Source organism: Dermacentor albipictus, chromosome 3, assembly GCF_038994185.2.
Source record: "Dermacentor albipictus isolate Rhodes 1998 colony chromosome 3, USDA_Dalb.pri_finalv2, whole genome shotgun sequence".
Lineage (NCBI taxonomy): Eukaryota > Metazoa > Arthropoda > Arachnida > Ixodida > Ixodidae > Dermacentor > Dermacentor albipictus.
The window spans coordinates 192080562-192100314 of record NC_091823.1 but is presented as its reverse complement, the minus strand read 5'-3'; the positions used below and the strand labels follow the sequence as shown (position 1 = coordinate 192100314).

General features: G+C 45.6%; 1 protein-coding gene and 1 pseudogene across 1 annotated transcript in view; one reads left to right on the top strand and one right to left on the bottom strand.

Moving 5' to 3' along the window:
* Positions 1 to 19753, bottom strand: part of LOC135908708 (uncharacterized) — an 834911-nt gene that overhangs the window by 275577 nt on the left and 539581 nt on the right. The window contains exon 19 of the mRNA XM_070536550.1: positions 6636 to 6753. Coding sequence (XP_070392651.1) covers positions 6636 to 6753 — 118 coding nt within the window. The remainder of the gene's footprint in view (positions 1 to 6635; positions 6754 to 19753) is intronic.
* On the top strand, positions 19296 to 19475 carry LOC135908724 (U2 spliceosomal RNA; annotated as a pseudogene).

Genomic DNA, 19753 nt, shown 5'->3' with positions numbered 1-19753 from the left:
ACACTTAGAATAATACAAGCACTGCTAACCTGCCACATCACATATGGCACGCCGTACCTGGCTTTGAAGAACGCTGAAATAGGAAAGCCCAACATCATGATAAGGAAGGCAATCAATGTCACCCTGGGACTCCCTGCCCTGGCCTCTACTTCACGTCTCCTTAAGATGGGCGTCCACAACACGTGGCAAGAGCTCGCCGAAGCGCCAACGGGAACAACTCAAGCTCACGCCCACAGGGAGATCAGTACTACGACACCTGAAATACAGCGAGATGTACGTCGCAGACACGGCAAGAAAGAGCGAATCCCACAGGTCGTTCGAGAGTGCATATCCATCGCACGTGCCCCGCGCAACATGCATCCCATATACCACAAGAGCCAACGCAATCAAATGAAGTTTTAGGCATGACCAACACGGCCAAGTGTCCGCATTCAAACCCGTACGCTCTCAGGGTCGTAGACTCCCGAGGCTGCGAGCTAGCATCGGAAACCATCAAGGCACGCAACCCAGGAACGGCTGAAGAAGCGGCAATCGGTCTAGCCACCACCACATGCACAGACGCAGCGGTTATATTCACTAACTGTCTGGGCGCCAGTGGAAACTCCTGGAGGGGCCGCATCACAGCCGATGCACTCTAGATACTACAAAGATGAAGCACTCCGCTCCCGTACAGCTGCGTAACGCGAGTACCCGGACCCGAGGCAATAGAGGGGAACGAAGCGGCCCACGTTGCTGCCCGCGAGCACGTCAGCCGTGCTCCCCTTTCCCCACGCGCTCTCCGAAACGCGACAGAAGGGGTGGAGGCCGTACCCAGCAACGATTCGCCCATATTGCAACACTACAGGATCGAGCGTCGAGTGTACCCTCCCCCTCACCCTAAACTCGGTCGAGAAAAAACCATGATCTTTAGACGCCTGCAAAGTAACACGCTCACTCTCGGAACAATAATGCATTGCCACTACCCGACACTCCACGGCTACCTCTGCCCACTCTGAAACGTACCCGACACTCTGGCACTCTTGCTCCTGGAATGCCCGTGGCACGAAATCAGTGAAATGCAACCAGAAACGAACGCAAAACGAGAACAAGAAGCAAATGACCTATTTGAAACATGGCAGGCCAATCTCACCCTCGGGGACCTGGAAGACCAACGACAACTCGTCGCCAGGGCCAAGAGCTCAGTCGAAGCCAGAGGGTTCCTCGACTAAGGAGCTTTCTCACCTTAGGGTGATACCGGGCCTCGCTCGAGACACTGTTTTGTATAATAAATGTTTCTTGCTCTCTCTCTCTCCCGGCTCTCACTCATTCGGTGTGTTCGCCTGGGTACAGAACGACCAACTGGCTCGTATACCCCGTCGACGGCTTCGCGCCGACGGCGAACGGGTAACCAGCCGTGACACCCTTCAATTTTTGAAGGAAGGTTTCAGCTACTGCAACAGTGGCTAAGTAAGGATATACGGCTACTTAACAAAGCCATGTTACCAGATAGTTTACATTTTTCTGCATTATGTCAAAACAAGGCATTACTAACCCTGGCACAGGAAGCATGAAGGCAGTTGCCGTCTTAACATAGCTGTCAACCAAATCAAACGGTAAAAGGCTCTTTCTTTGCGTTATCGCCGTTTTACACCCAGCAGATGTGCCACTTTGGAAATGAGATGCCTCAGGTGTAAATACTGCAATTGGTCAGTACTAGAAAGTTCAAGCGACAAAAAAGAACTAATATTTTACTTATGTTTCATCGCTACAGTGGCACAGCGAAGGAATAAACAAAGAAGACAGACTCTGTTTCCCTTTGTGTTCGCTGTGTTCTCGTTCTGTTCTTAGGAAGCAATGAACAACCAAAAAGCCGAAGTACAAATGCTGCTCAAGTTGTGTTTCAAGGAGACGTAATTCGAAACACTAAATTTATCAACAATACAGCGCCACAACATGAAGATAAAAAAATGGGTAACCATTAAGGCGGTATTTTAAAGCAACCAATTGTTGTGCTTTGTTAGATCTCCATTGTATACCTCGGGAACAGCCTCTATTCATATCGTGTATGGCTGACACCTGAAATTGGCAACGCTGACTTGTTTATGTTCATGAACCTTACTCGTGCATTCAAACTAGACACGAAAGTGAATCGCCTGCACTTTTTTCAGCCCTTCGCCTGACATTTTTTGGGCATGTTTTGGCACCCGCCACGGTTGCTTAATTACTATAGTGTTATATTGCTATGAACGGCGGCCGCATTTCGATAGGGGCAAAATGCGAAAACATTCGTGTACATGGATTAGGTGCGCGGTAAAAAACCCCAGGAGGTCCAAAAATTATTTGGGCGTCCCCCAGTACGGCCTGCCTCATAATCAGATCGTAGCTATTCCACGTAATAGCTCATAATTTTTTGAAACATATTTAGGACTGTATACTTAGCAGGTTTTCGTTTTCTCTAGGCTAAACAAGATGCACTCTTATGTTACAGTAAAAAAGGTTTTTTTTTTTTTTTCACGGGAAATCGAAGCGTGTCGCCTGTGTACCAGGGCTGCGCTGGTCAGTAGTACCGGCGAAAATCATTCACAAGGGCTCTCTCCGCACCATCTCTCTGTTTTCTTCAGTAGATAACTGGAAAGTGCGGATAATGGTGTGTGGACTAGAAGTGTTTACTACTATCCGTTGCGCTGCCTGGTGAAATAAATTGTGTATATGCTAAGTTTTGTCACACCTGAATCTTCAGGCAACAAACGAAGATGCGGCCACAGGAAGCACAACTTTTGCACGCATAAAGTCGAAGTTCTTGGTATGTCAGTAGTGTGCAGAAAGAGTCATGAATGTTGGAGCTAGAATGAATTGCGGAAAATCGTATCCTGTTGCCATGAAAGCAATATTTACAGTTGGTACTCCCGTAATAGAACGTCATCAACAGTTCTTCGTCCAAGCTGAAATAAGGATAAATTGTTGGCCGAAAAGGTGTAATTTATTCTAAATGATAAAAACGCCCGATAAAGAAAGTTCGCACCAGCCGTCGGAAAAAACGCAACACCAATGGCACTTACGCTTATTTATTTCATAATATATTTTTTGCTAAGCTGTGTTTATTATTATTTAATTTTATTTTTATTTTTTTTATTTTCCCAATACTGCGGCCATCTGTCCAAGGCGGAGGCGGCTACGTGAGCAAATACAAAAAAAGCAGACATACAAATATTTACAAGGGATACAGTCAAGAATATTCATCAAGTGGGTGGTTGTAACCAGTGGGAATTTCCAGGTAGGACGTTCGAATCATTGATTGTTTTCGTAAAAAAGTTTGTTTTTGAAAAGGTTTGTCCGTGCAGAGATCGGTTTTAAACACTGGCTGTGTTTGTGGCGGGAAATTCGAGATGGGTCCTTAATAATGTAGTCGCGCGGTTGCATTCCTAGTTTCCCGTAATAAAGCTGGCAAAAGAAATTTAATCTGGCAGTTTTTCTTCGATCAGCTAGTGGTTCCAAATTTGCGGCTTCCAGCATACTCGTTGGGGAATGACGTCGTTTGAAGCGCTTATCGATGAAGCGCGCGGCTAACCTTTGAATTCTTTCTAGTTTTTCAATACCGACCACTGTGTGAGGACCCCAAACAACACTCGAATATTCTAATTGAGGCTTAACGTACGTTTTATAGGCTTTTATGCCTCATAACCGCGAGCGTACCGGAATCTTGGAAGAACGCTAACATAATCCTAATCCATAAGAAAGGGGACGCCAAAGACTTGAAAAATTATAGACCGATCAGCTTACTGTCCGTTGCCTACAAAGTATTTACTAAGGTAATCACAAATAGAATCACGAACACTTAGACTTCTGTCAACCAAAGGACCAGGCAGGATTCCGTAAAGGCTACTCAACAATAGACCATATTCACACTATCAATCAAGTGATAGAGAAATGTGCAGAATATAACCAACCCTTATATATAGCTTTCATTGATTACGAAAAAGCGTTTGATTCAGTCGAAACCTCAGCAGTCATGGAGGAATTACGGAATCAGGGTGTAGATGAGCCATATGTAAAAATACTGGAAGATACCTATAGCGGCTCCACAGCCACCGTAGTCCTCCACAAAGAAAGCAACAAAATCCCTATAAAGAAAGGCGTCAGGCAGGGAGATACGATATCCCCAATGCTATTCACAGCATGTTTACAGGAGGTATTCAGAGGCCTGGAGTGGGAAGAATTGGGCATAAAAGTTGATGGAGAATACCTCAGCAACTTGAGATTCGCTGATGATATTGCCTTGCTTAGTAACTCAGGAGACCAATTGCAATGCATGCTCACTGACCTGGAGAGGCAAAGCAGAAGGGTGGGTCTGAAAATTAATCTGCAGAAAACTAAAGTATTGTTTAACAGTCTCGGAAGAGAACAGCAGTTTAAGATAGGTAGCGAAGCACTGGAAGTGGCAAGGGAATACATCTACTTAGGGCAGGTAGTGACCACGGATCCGGATCATGAGACTGAAATAGCCAGAAGAATAAGAATGGGTTGGGGTGCGTTTGGCAGGCATTCTCAAATCATGAACAGCAGGTTGCCATTATCCCTCAAGAGAAAAGTGTATAATTGCTGTGTCTTACCAGTGCTCACCTACGGGGCAGAAACGTGGAGGCTTACGAAAAGGGTTCTGCTGAAATTGAGGACGACGCAACGAGCTATGGAAAGAAGAATGATGGGTGTAACGTTAAGGGATAAGAAAAGAGCAGATTGGGTGAGGCAACAAACGCGGGTAAACGACATCTTAGTTGAAATCAAGAAAAAGAAATGGGCATGGGCCGGACATGTAATGAGGAGGGAAGATAACCGATGGTCACTAAGGGTTACGAACTGGATTCCAAGGGAAGGGAAGCGTAGCAGGGGGCGGCAGAAAGTTAGGTGGGCGGATGACATTAAGACGTTTGCAGGGACAACATGGCCACAATTATTACATGACCGGGGTAGTTGGAGAAGTATGGGAGAGGCCTTTGCCCTGCAGTGGGCGTAAATAGGCTGATGATGATGATGATGATGATGATGATGATGATGAATCTTAATAAGGATGTGGAGTCACTTAATTTAAACTTTAGAAATCCTAATCATTTTCGGGCTGCACAGGTAATAATATCTATGTGAGGCACCCAGGATAGACGTGAAGTTAAAGTTATCCCCAAGAATTTGCAGCTTTCTACTTTCCTAATCTTATTATCCTTCATTTTGTACAAGTATTCTAGCTTTCTTAACTTATTTGTATTATACGTACATATGCACTGTTTTGTCATAATTAATAACCATATCTCATTTATTGCACCATTCTGCCAACCTATCCAAGGTTTGTTCCAGAAAACGCTCCTCAGAGACAGTTTGAATTCTGTTAAATATAATACAATCATCTGCAAACAATTTGACACGAACAGGTGATTCCACAATTTTAACTAGGCCATTATTATAAATATTAGGCAGCACTGGAGCCAGCACCTATCCCTGAGGTACGCCTGAAGTTACCCCCAAAAACCGGGAGCATGATCCATTTATTTGCACATACTGCTTACGAACACTAAGGTATGAATTTACCCAGTTTATGATCTGTAGGTGTATTCCGAGAAGTTTCATTTGATATATTACTTTCTAATGAGGGACTCTGTCGAATGCCTTTGAATAATCTAAGAAAATAGCGTCCACTTGACCGCCCCCATCATGCACGGAAGCGAGCTCATGGACAGTAACTACTAACTGTGTTGTTGTGGAGTATCCTTGTCTTAAACAATGCTGATTAGCCGTGAGTATATTATTTCTCTCCGAAAAATTATTCAGGTAAGTGAATATGCTGTGTTCTAAACTTTTGCAGCAGCAACAGTTGAGTGATATCGGTCTGTAATTACTTAAAGAAGATCGGAGACCTTTCTTAAAAACTGGTATTACTCGTGCCAAACGCCAATCGTTGGGAACAGTACCCCAGGTTAAAGATCTAGTAAATATAATGACCAAAATTGAGCTAGTACTTCCGAATATCTTTTAAGAAAAGCAGGAGGAATGTTATCTGGACCTGTAGCTTTCTTTGCGTCTAACCGTAGAAGAAGCTCAGCCACACCTTAAATAGTTACGCTGATCAAGTCTGGGCCGTCAAATATCTGCGTCTCGGCAACACTAGTGGTTAAAGTGAAATAAACATTTTGGAAAAACGCATTAAACGCTTCAGCTATTTTCTTTGCATCTGTAATTGTTACTTCACCATCGCGTACCCTTTATCAACGCATCTTCTATATATAAGTGTCCTTGTGCAAGAAGCAGCAGTTAAAAATCAGTCTCATCCCCATACATCTCGCTTCCCTTTTTCATTCGTCAAAGTTGATCTCTGTGCTTTAACTTTTAGGCTTGAGATCCACCCAAGACGGAGGCATCAAGTGATACGCGAGGAAGTGCAGTAAGCATTATTTAGGCCATTCTTGCCATAGGAAAGTGGCTAGTGCCCTTTATTAGAACAATTTTTCTCTGCAATGAGCTTTTATAGCATTTCTGAGATCTTGTGTCAAGAACTGGCCGCGACGTTTATGACCACTTCTTTCTCTGTCAGTACTGACCTATGCCACTTCGTAGAACAGATAATTGTGTAGGGACGTCACTGTGAATGCCCAACTGCAGATGCTTACCAGATACGGTGGTGTAGACCGACTTGTGACCGAGCTCTTTTGATTCGATGAAGGGCCTCAGGTTTCCGGCCTTCCTGAGGACGAACGTGTCCGGTTCAGTCGAAGCCGGCACCACTGACTGCAAAGGCAGGACAAAACGGTAAACAAAAAGAAATTATCATGAGTGCTTACTAAATAAGCCCTCGTATTAGCTGGTATAAAAACCATGAGCAAAGATGAAAGGACTTTGTTATGAAGGCACAATACAAGCGTCATGTCAAGCATGAATGGTAATTAAATAACCCTGAAAGTACATATAAACTTCATGAACAAGGAACAGTTTCTAACAAATGATGCCACACGAATAAAACGTACCATAGATTGAAAATAGCACATTATAATATAGTCAATTACCAACACAGGCTTATACACGCATTCTCAAGCAATGTTAACAATTCTTGGCTGTGTACTTGGTTGGTTCCACACGTATCGCTGACCAAAGAAAAGCTGCCACTTTCACCGAAAGAGCGAAGTATTCAGAGTGATAGCGAGATTTACTGCTGTGATTTAATTTCTAGGACAATTTTCTAACCATCGTGCAAAGTTGTATTAAAGCGACAGCGTTTAGCGCCCCCCGCCGCAGAAAGTCCGGCGTCGGACATCGTTTCGGTAAAAATATTTTCGAACCGCACATACCCAGCCCCTCCTTGTGGCGCAGGGAAGATGTTGAATTAACCTAATGTTTCAACCTAGAATGCGTAGAGAAAGCGTAAAGTGCGACTTACACACAGCCTCCAGGAATGATAACGTCGGATTGTAATTTGAATATGGGAGAAAACGCAAGTCTGTTACGCCAAAAAAAAAAAAACCTTTCCTAGCGTTTTTACCGGACCAGCCATGGCGTCCGCCATTTGCGCACCCCGGCGCACAAGTATCTGAGAGGCCACGGAGCGGTGTGCCCGTTTCGCTGCCACACTTCCAGATGACGCTCGCCTCCGCCGCATCGCGGCCCACGCAAAGAGGCCGCGTTTCTACCCCAAAGCCCGCCCTCGTGCATAGCACTCGCCGCGAGCGTTTCCCGGTAAACATTATGGTTACATACGCTGCATTGGCCGGAAAGCTGTGAAGCAGTCAGGGATCTTTGAATGCGATTGCGTTCCACTCTTAAAGGCGATGATTAAGCGTTCTCAACATTTTTCTTCGTCCTTGAAGTCTTTGCACTTTTTCTTCATACACCCGGGCTTCCCGCGTTGGTGATGGCAAAACGCACCTTTCGCAGACGAGCCAAGCGACCTATACTCGATGGGCCATGCTTTCATGGATTGCGTTATGCCTCACCGTAATTCATCATGACGAACCCACAAGCCTGCGTCACAACTTTCATCTGTAGTACATCAGTGACCAGGCCACTGGTGAGCTTATAGAGGCTGTAGTGCTTCCAGCACAAGGTCCTCAGTTGGATTAATTCTTGTTTGGTGCTCTTCAGAGACCAAGAACTAGATGGACTAATCTGCAACAGTGCCGGAGGCACTAAATGATTAGCGCTGAATATACACTCTTTTTCTCAATTTCAATGCTGCTTTTCTTTCTAGCCGAAAGAAAATTAGCTTGCATGCGTGCTAAACACTTTGGAAGCCATAGATCAATAATCTAAACTGCATTGCAAAACGTTCTACGAAAAATATGGGCAGTGTGTGTGGTGAAAAACGAATTATAACGGGTAAAACGGTTTTACAGCGAAGTTTTCAGTGCAGCGTGAAGTTCTCAGAAACGTTCTGTGCCCTTTATCATCATTTTCTTGAAGAACTATACTACTCACGAAGTTTATATATTAAGAATATATGAACAGCATTACGGGCCACATGAAGGGAAATTGTGAACTGCTTGCTTCGGTCAAGGAAAAAGTAAACTTTACTAAGCTATCATGAAAAGGAAATCGGTGGATCATGAAGGATCATGAGAAGGAAATTCATAGAAGAATAAAAATGGGTTGGATGGCACAAGGCAGACATTGTCAGCTCCTTACTAGAAGCTTACCATTATCATTGAAAATGATGGTGTACAATCAGTGCATTTTACTAGTTCTGAAATGTGGGGCAGAGACTTGTAGACTGACAGGGAAGCTTGAGATTAAGTTAAGGACCGCGCAAAGAGCGATAGAACGAAGATTGGTAGGCATAACGTTAAGCGACATAAAGAGCAGTTTGGAACAGAGAGCAAACGGTTATAGATGATATTCTAATTGACATCAAGAGAAGGAAATGGAGCTAGGCAGGTCATGTAATGTGCCGGTTAGATAATCGTTGGGCCATTAGGGTTACAGAATGGGTACCAAGAGAAGGACAACGCAATCGAGGACGAATGGAGACTAGGTGGAGCGATGAAATTAGGAAATTCATGGGCGCTAGTTGGAATCGGTTGGCGCTAGACAGGTGTAATTGGAGATCGCAGGGAGAGGCCTTCGTCCTGCAGTGGACATAAACCAGGCTGATGATAATAATGATGATGATTTTAAACGCATCAAATTTCGTGCAGTGGTCACCGAGAAAAACGATTTCTAATTTCTCATCTATTTAGATAGGAGGCCCCGAGCTAAAGCTTCCTCTTATTTTGATTGTTTGACGGAACGTTCACGTTCCTGGTTAAATTAAAAGTGTTACATAGTGCCAAGCCTGCTTGTTCGCCGATATCCGGTGAACGCAATACACCCGCGGACAAGTTTTAAACGATATCGCTCACCGCCGGACGCGCCTGCATGTATCATGTTCCTCGTCTGTTATCGATGGTTCTATATGTTTGTTGTCACAAAACCTCGCGTAATCTGATTGCTTGTATGCGGCATGCAAATTGTATGGAACTTTCTGGAAGACATGCGGGCACCAGCGATTACGCTGGAACCTTCGACGACTTATGCACATAAACCGGCGCACTTGACCGGTTCATCAGATTTCGACGATCGGCAACTGTGCTTGACGCTGCCCACTTGCTTTTGTAGGCAGAGGTTCACCGAATAAAGATTCAATTTGGCGATTCACAGTTATCGCTACTCTGTTCTTCACTCTTAATAAAACGTGACAATATAAAAACTGAACCTCTTTGTTGCCTTTATATACAGGGTGTTTCAGCTAACATTAACGAAAGTTAAAAATATGGGATGTACTCTAACACGACGCGAACAAATGCTTGTTGCTCGCTTTTGTATGTAGTGTGTCAAGTCATTCTTTCTATTTTACTTAATTGGGCAATTAGTCTAGAATAATTAACGAATTTCTGAAGAAACGAAGTTAGGCCAAAAATTTCAATTAGAAAGGTGTGGAGCGCTTCGCGAAATGTCTGGTCAGGCAGTTTCTAACTCTCTATCAAGTATTTGTGTTTTTCAGCTTACTGGAGATGCTCCCGAAATAAAAAAAAAATATCACGGGACTTACATTCTTGCGCGCCGTGATTGCAGTGCTCCCAAACAGTCCGCGTACAAACGAACATAGCATCTAGCATGGCGTGCTGCCCCTTAAAAGATGACATGGCCGTGACGAAGGCGTTGGCTGTGTGATTTGTGCCAGCGATGTGCTTCCCTTGCGGCGGTTCATGATAGCGATAAGCAAACGCGGCGGCAGCACGCCCCGCCATATTTTATGTTTGTTTAGGCGCGGAACGCTTGGGAGCAGCGTAATTACGAAGCGCAAGCGGCCACGCCACACGGTTTTGCTTGGTATTTCGCGGACATTCGCAGTAAGCTGAAAAACACTAATACTTATTCGATAGAAAGGCAGAACCTGTTTATTCGGATGTGTTGCAAATCACTCTGGTACGTCCTATTTGGAATATTTTTCCTAGTTTGTTGATTAAGAAGTTGGTTAATTATTCTTGACTAATTATTGAATTACACAAAATACAAAAATAACGCGACACACTACAAACAAAAGTGAGCAACGTGCACTTGGTCACGCTGTCTTAGAGTCCATCAGCATATTTTGAAGCTCTGGCTAAAGTTAGCTGAGACGTGCTATATAGGTATGCGAGGTTCGTAGTATGTTTTGCCGGTGCCCTCGGAGAAGTAAAAAAGGCACCTCGTTTATATCTGCTGAAACAGGAGGCCCGTTTGTGGGTAAAGCTCATACGGAGTTTAAATTGTGCACATATATTATGGCGTTAGCGATCAAGTACTAACGCGTCCAAGAGGACCGTGGTTCGAATCCCGGTGCAGTGCAATTTTCCACCGGATTAAAAAAATCCGCGTGTTGATAAAATTCTATAAACGGGCTTGGAGTGCAGACTGATTCCGGGGACGAAAACTGGTAATGCACTCCCTCACCAGAGCAGCATTCGCCACCCTGATACAGTACTTGGTCACAACCTCCTATATGAATACAAGAATCAAACCCCGGGACTTGGTTCCCAGCGGTGGTCAGATCGGTGACGTAACAGAAGGTGCTAAGAATCTCTGGATCCGGACAGGCCGCCATTAGAATCTGAACCGGGCAACATTTAACGCTAGAACGTTATCTAGTGAGGCGAGTCTTGCAGTACTATTGGAGAAATTAGCGGGCATTAAATAGAATATAAAAGGGCTCAGTGAGGTTAGGAGTACAAATGAAGCTTATAAAGTGCTAAATAGCGGACACGTCCAGTGCAACCGGGGCTAAGCGGAGAGACGTGAACTAGGAGTCGGATTCCTGATTAATAAGGATATAGTAAGCAACATACAGGAATTCTATAGCAAAAACGAGAGGGTGGAAGGTCTTATTGCGAAATTAAATAATAGGTACAAATTGGAGATCGTACACGCCTATCCCGCTACATCCAGTCATGATGACCAGGAAGTCGAAAGCTTTTATGAAGGCGTGCAATCAGCGATGGGTAAAGTCACAACGAAATACACTATACACATGGGAGACTTGAATGCCAGGGTACGGAAGAAGAAGGCTGGAGACAAGTTTGTGGCAGAATGTGCCATGGGGTCTAGAAATAGCAGGGGAGAGCTATTATTACAGCTTGCAGAACGGAATAATTGGCGGATGATGAATATCTTTTTTCCGCGCGCGGGAAAGCTGAAAGTGCACGTGGAGGAGCCCGAATAGCTAGACTGGAAATGAAATAGACTTCATACTTTGCGCTCACCCTGGCATCATACAAGATGTGGACGTGCTTGCCAAGGTGCGCTGCAGTGAGCATAACATGGTAAGATGCCGAATTACCCTAGACTTATGAAGCGAACGGAAGAAATTAGTACATAAGAAGCCGATCAATGAATTCGCGGTAACAGGGAAAATATAGGAATTCCGAATCATGCTACAGAACAAGTATTCGACTTTAACTCAGGAAGAAGAACTTAGTGTTGAAGCAATAAACGACAATCTTATGGGCGTCATTAAGGACTGTGGAATAGAAGTCTGCGGTACGTTCTTTAGACAGGATACCGGTAAGCTATCGTAGGAGATGAAAGATCTAATTAAGAAACACCAATGTATGAAAACCTCTAACCCTAAAGCTAGAATAGGACTGGCAGAACTTCCAAAGTGAATAAACAAGCGCAATATAGCTGACATAAGGAAGTATATTATGGATAGAATTGAGCATGCCCTAACGAACGTAGGAAGCCTAAAAGCAGTCAAGAATAAACTAGGAATAGGCAAGAATGAAATGTATGCGTTAAGAGACAAAGACGGCAATGTCATTACTAATATGGATAAGATAGTTCAAATAGCTGAGGAGTTCTATGAAGATTTATACAGTACCAGTGGCACCAATGACGATAATGGAAGAGAAATAGTCTAGAGGACTTCGAAATACCACAGGTAACGCCGGAAGAAGTAAAGAAAGCCTTGGGAGATATGCAAAGGGGGAAGGCAGCTGGGGAGGACGAGGTAACGGCAAATTTGTTTAAGGATGGTGGCAGATTGCTCTACAAAAACTGGCCACCCTGTATACTCATTGCCTCATGACATCGAGCGTACCGGATTCTTGGAACAACGCTAAAATAATCCTAAACCATAAGAAAGGGGACGCCAATGACTTGAACAATTATAGATCGATCAACTTACTGTCCGCTGCCTACAAAGTATTTACTAAGGTAATCGCAAATAGAATCAGGAACACCTGAGACTTCTGTCAATCAACGGAGCAGGCAGGATGTCGTAAAGGCTACTCAACAATAGATCACATTCACACTATCAATCAGGTGATACAGAAATATGCGGAATAGAACCATCCCTTATATTGTCACGTGGTCATGACGTCAAAGAACACAGTAGCAATACTGTGAAGGACAAAACTATCTTTTATTGGGCGAAGCTGTGCCCACAAAAACAGGCTACACTTATAGCACAACGTTAGCAGAGAACACGGTCGGCGATCGTCGGAAATCTGATCAGTGGGCCAAGCGCGTAGACTTTTATACAGCGGTCGTCGAATGTTCCAGACTAATCGTTCGGACCCGCGTGGCTTCCACAAAGTTCTACATCATTCGCATCACGCGATGAAATCAGATAACATAAGGTTCCGCGACAACAGACAGCCGGGTAGAAGCATCGATCACTTTCCAGAAACTTCGGATACATGCAGGCGCGTCCCGTGCTGTGCGATTACATTTGTTAGGCGGCGAAACGAGGTCGCCGGATAAAGATAAGTACACGTGTCAATATGCAGCTTTCATTGATTACAAGAAAGCGTTTGATTCAGTCGAAACCTCAGCAGTCCTGCAGGCATCAAGGAGTCAGGGTGTAGACGAGCCGTATGTAAAAACACTGAAAGATATCTATAGTGGCTCCACAGTCACTGTAGCTCTCCATAAAAAAGCAACAAGATCCCAAAAAGAAGGGGGCCAGGCAGGGAGATACGATCTCTCCAATGCTATTCACAGCTTGCTTACAGGAGTTATTCAGAGACCTGGTTTGGGAAGAATTGGTGATAAGAGGTAATGGAGAATACCTTAGTAACTTGCGATTCACTGATGATATTGCCTAGCTTAGTGACTAGGGGGACCGATAGCAATGCATGCTCACTGACCTGGACAGGCAAAGCAGAAGGGCGCGTCCAAAAATAAATCTGCAGAAAACTAAAGTAATGTTTAACAGTCTCGGACGAGAACAGCAGTTTACGATAGTGAGCGAGGCACTGGAAGTGGTAAAGGAACACATCTACTTAGGGCAGGTAGTGACCACGAATGCGTATCATGAGGCTGAAATAATCAGACGAAGAATGGGCTGGGGTAAGCTTGGCAGGCATTCTCAGATCATAAACAGCAGGTTGCCATTATCCCTCAAGAAACAGGTGTATAACTGCTGTGTCTTAGTAGTACTCACCTACGGGGCAGAAACCTGGAGGCTTAGGAATAGGGTTTTACTTAAATTGAGGACGAGGCAACGAGCTATGAAAAGAATGTTGGATGTAACGTTAAGGCATAAGAAGAGAGCAGATTGGGTGAGGGAACAAACGCGAGTTAATCAAATCTTAGTTTAAATTAAGAAAATGAAATGGAATAAGCAGGGCATGTAATGAGGAGGGAAGATAACCGATGGTCATTAAGGGTCGCGGACTGGATTTCAAGGGAAGGGAAGCGTAGCGGGGGGCGGCATAAGGTTAGGTTTACGGATGAGATTAAGAATTTTGCAGGGACAACATGGCCACAATTAGCACATGACCAGGGTAGTTGTAGAAGTATGGGAAAGGCCTTTGCCCTGCAGTGGGCTTAGCCAGGCTGATTATGATGATGATGACTTACGTAAGGTATACAAACTTTTACAGGTGTGTTTACGGACAACGCACAATTCACCCTCCTGCCCTAAAATAACTATTCACACCACCAAGTAAGCATCTAGTTGAGCCATTCCGTTCTTTATTCCTCATTATGTGGGTTATGTTGGCCAAATCGCGGTCCTGATGATAAAGCTGCAATAAATGAGCTCCTTAAGATAGTAAAAGGAGCCAGTGAGCGCTGCGATCGAATAGAATAGAATGAAGTAAGCATGTCACAGGCAACCGCTGTTCTCAAATTGACACAACAGGCTGTGTCCACCGCCATCTCTGGCATTCCAAGAGCATCTGAAAACAGCTCAAAGCCTGACCGGTGCTTTTGAAAATTGGCAAGCAATGATGACCGATGTGCGCAAGACACTTGGAAACGTGGAAGATGCGGCCACAGTGCTTCGCACTCGCCCTGACGACGTAGAAGGCTGTGTGTGTACCGATAACTTGCTTTTCATTGGCCCCGAAACCTTATCAGAAAGGCCAGGGCAATCCTAGGAAAAAATGTTCGCACTTGCCTCTAACGTGCTCGATAGAAAGTTACAATCTAATCCCATAGCGGGTTCTCCTAAATTGTTACTTTGTTTCCGGCTGGCATATGCCACTATTTGCCAAGTTTGCTGTCTAGTAAACTTAAAGGGCATACTTTCAAAACCGGCTTTGCTGCAGTTCAGCAGTACTAATATCAGTGATGAATTTTATTCGGCGGTGCGTCTAGCTCGCAAGAGGTTGCTTGAATTCGGCAAAAAGGCTTCACACACATTTGAAGCTGCGCTATAACAAATCGCCGATAATAAGTGCTACGTGTACAGTACTGTCAAACGTAAGGTTATTGAAAAGGTTCTGGAACAAGCTTCTGTTTCTCAAGCCACGCAGCTGGCGGACGCCGCGACGTCAGCCTCGACATCACGAGGGAGTTGTCCTCATCGCAGACATAACAAAAACGTTTAAGACGGAGCAAAGGGTGGTAACCCTATTGCAAGTGTTCTTTCGACAAATAGTCGCAGTTTCTATCCCCAAAAAAGGTAAACTCAGTCCATTAGTAAACAGCTGTAATGCGGACATTGTTGTACTAATAGAAGCTTGGCATTCCAATGATATATAGTGACGTATAGAAAGATAGACTTTATGCATAGTCTTGTATAAACAACACAGTAGCGATACTGCGAAGGACGAAACTAACTTTTATTGGGCGAAGCCGTGCTCACAAAAACAGGCTACGCTTGTAGAACGGCTACAGGGGTGAACACAGTCGGCGATTGTCAAAATCTGATCAGCGGGTCAAGAGCGTCGGCTTATATACAGCAGTCGTCGAATGTTCCAGAGTAATCGCTAGGACCCGCGCATCTTCCACAAAGATGTACACTATTCGGGTCGCGCATACATGCAATCAGATTACACAATGTTCGGTGACAGACAACTGATGCAACCATGAATAACATTCCAGAAACTTCTGAAACATGCAGGCGCATCCTACGCTGTGCGATAACAATTGTTAGGCGGCGAAATGTGGTCGCCCGATAAAGATAGACAAGTACACGTGTCAATACCCCCCTCTTATATAGCATCCGCCCGATGCTGCAAACAAACGACGGTAATAAACAAAAGAACCCGTAGCAACGAAAACAACAAAATAAGGAAGTTCGTCAGCGCCCGTAAAAGGGCTTAAGACGCGCCACGTTGACGACTTCAGATCATTCGCGGCGTCACTGTGAATGCGAAATGCCATCTGGCACGACCTCATATTCCAGTGCGCAAATATGTCGGAGGACCTTGTAGCGTCCGAAATAGCGTCGCAGTAGTTTCTCACTGAGTCCTCGTCGGCGTATCGGGGTCCAAACCCAAATACAGTCGCCGGGCTGGTACTAGACATAGCGTCGTCGGAGGTCGTAGTGTCGGCTGTCGGTACGCTGCTGGTTCTGGTTCCGTAGGCGGGCAAGCTGTCGGGCTCCTTCGGCGCGCTGGAGATAGGTAGCAACGTCAAGATTCTCTTCGCCAGTGACGTGCCGCAGCATGGCGTCGAGCGTCGTCGTTGGGTTCCTGCTGTAAACTAGCTTGAACGGGGTGATCTGTGTTTCTGGCACGGCCGTGTTGTGAACTAAGGTTACGTATGGCCGGAGGGCATCCCAGGTCTTGTGTTCGACGTCGACGTACATTGTTTCCATGTCGGCGAGGGTGATTTTATTCAGGCGCTCCTTAAGACCATTCGTCTGTGGGTGGTAGGCAGTTGTGCTCCGGTGCCTTGTGTGACTGTACTGCAGAAGGGCTTGGGTAAGCTCCTGTGTAAAGGCCGTTCCTCTGTCGGCGATGAGGACTTCTAGGGCGCCATGTCGCTGTAGGATGTTCTCGACGAAACATTTCGCCACTTCAGCTGCTCTACCTTTCGTCAGAGCTTTCGTTTCAACAAAGCGAGTCCGTCGCCGTGACGATCCACTTATTAACTATTGTTGACGTCGGAAAAAGTCCCAACAAATCCATCCCAATCTGCAGAAATGCTCGGCAAGGAGGCATGATTGGCTGTAGTAAACCCGCTGGCCTTGTCAGTGGTATCATGCGTCGCTGACAGTCTCGGCACGCTTTAACGTAATGGGCAACTTCGGCGATCAGGCGCGGCCAGTAATACCTTTCCTGTATCCTCGATAGCGTCCGGGAGAATCCGAGGTGCCCAGCGGTCGGATCGTCATGCAAGGCGTGAAGTACTTCTGGATGCAGCACTGAGGGAAAAACAAGGTAGTTTGCGCAGACAGGTAAAAAGTTATTTACTAGTAGGTTTAGTTGAAATGAGAACGAAGACAGCCCGCCCTTAAATCTCCTAGGGAAAATGTCGGTGTGTCCTTCCAAATACTCTACGAGGCTTTTAAGCTCCGGGTCTACTTATTGCTGTTTTTCGAAGCCTTCAGCGCTTATTATTCTAAGGAAGACGTCGTCATCCGCGTCATCTTGCGCCGGTGGTTGAATGGGGGCGCTTGATAGGCAATCGGCCTCAGAGTGTTTTCGTCCGGACTTACTGTGGTGTCGTATTCTAGTAATCTGAGCCTGCACCGTGCAAGCCGTCCTGAAGGATCCTTTAAATTCGCTAGCCAACACAACGCGTGATGGTAGCTGACGACTTTGAATAGCCTGCCCTATAGGTAAGGGAGAAATTTTACTGTGGCCCAAACGATGACGAGGCATTTCTTTTCGGTCGTAGAATAATCGCCTTAGCTTTTGACACCGACCGGCTAGCGTATGCTATCCCCTATTCAAGTCAGTTTTCCTCGGCACCGAAGGCTAGGCTACTGGCGTCAGTATGGATTGCTGTATCGGCGTACGCGTCGAAGTGTGGGAGTATCGGTAGCGACTGCATGCGTCATTTTAGCTCTTCAAATGCGTCGGCCTGCATTATTTCCCAATTGAACTCGATATCATATTTACTTGGATGTGTCAACGGCAACACGATTCGTGGAAAGTCCTTCACAAAGCGTATGGTGTATAGGCACCCATGCCAAGGAATCTACGCACTGCCTTGTTGTCGACGGGCTGCGGGATATTTGCGATGGTGGCTGTCTTTTGTGGGCCGGGTTGGACTCCAGATTTGCTGATGACGTGGCCAAGGAACAGAAGCTCATCGTAGGTTAAGCGGCACATTTCCGGCTTCGGAATGAGCTCTGGTAACTTTCTGGCCTCTAGTACTGTCAGAAGCCGCCTAAGGTGACCCTCGAAATTTCCGGCGAAGACGACGACGTCATCCAAGTAAACAAGACATGTATCCCGCTTCAACCCTGCTAACACCGTGTCCACGACGCGGTGGAACATTGCAGGCGCCAAGCACAGTCCGAATGGCCTGACCTTGAACTCGTAGAGCCCATCTGGTGTGTTGAAGGTGGTGTTTTCGCAATCTCTCTGGTCGACTTCTATTTGCCAGTGGCCCGACTTCAGACCCATCGACGAGAAATATTTAGCGTCGCTGAGCCGATCCAATGCGTCGTTTATCCTTGGAAGGGGGTATATGTCCTTCTTCTTGATCTTGTTAAGTCGACGATAATCGACGGAGGAACGTAGGGTTCCGTTCTTTTTCTTCCCCAAGACTACAAGAGATGCGCACGGGCTTTTCGATGGCAGCATGATGTCGTCGCGAAGCATTTCGTGGACTTGTTGCTTAATAGTTTGGCGTTCTCGCGTCAAAACTTGGTAAGGGCTCTGGGGGTGCGGTCGAGCGCACTCTTCGGTGATTATTCGATGCTTCGCGACTGGTGTATGCCGAATCCTTGATGACTTCGAAATTTGTGTCTTTTAATGGTGGAAGCAGCCTTCTAATCTGCTGGTAACTAATTATGGGCAGAGTTGGATTTATGTCGAAGTGTGGTTCTGGAACCACGGTCGTCCGGGTAGGTGCGACAAATTCGGAGAGGACAAATGCATTGCTGGTTCCCAGAATTTCCTCGATGTATGCGATCGTTGTGCCTTCGTTGATGTGCTTGAACTCCTGGCTGAAGTCTGTGAGCAACACTTTCGTTTTTCCTCCGTGCAGTCCAGCGATCCCTCTTGCGACGTGAATTTCATGGTATAGCAGTAGACGTTCGTCACCCTCGCTTACGCCTTCTACGTCTGCAGGTGTTTTGGTGCCGATGGAAATGAAAATGCTCGAGAGGGGTGGGATTCGGACTTGATCTTCGAGCACACTCAAGGCGTGGTGACTAGGAGAGCTCTTCGCAGTGTCGCTTGATCTTCCGACAGCGTTAATGATTTCGACTTCAGGTAGATGATTGCGCTGTTGCTCTCGAGAAACATTCCAAGTTTGCGGGATTGGGGTCACACGCAGGGCTCGCATTTCTTTCCACCTCACAGTACTGGCGGGCACACGCTTATGAGACCGTCACCAAAGAAGAGCAGAAGGAAAGGAAAGGAGATAGCAAGTGCTTGGGACGCGGACAAAGACAGGGCGGTGCTTGCGTAGATATGGCATACGTGGAGCAAAGTGTAGTATCTGCTCTGATCAGCTTAATATCTGATACGGGTTTTATTTGGACCTAAGATCGTAAACTTTTTTTTGCAAGTTGGCGGAGTGTTTAAAGCCTATGTCACATCCGCTGTGGGTCGGCCCGGTATCGAATATTCTTCGAGATCGGCTCGCGCACGGTAAGAAATTCTCGATCTACACGCCTCAAAAGACGCACGCAATTTTTACCAGAACATAGCCATGTACAGCTTCGCTGTAAAAAGGAACAAGAGTAAAGGGAAAAAATATTTAGAAATGGTTGTAAAACTGTGCTTCTGAATGACAGGTAAGCAGGTGACCGTGAAAGCGGCTAGGGTACATTAACCATTTTCAACAAGCTTCGACAGCACTTAAACAAAAAGGCAAGTGATAAAAATTAATGAATGGGTGTCTCCGCGCTCACCCCAAGATCACGAGC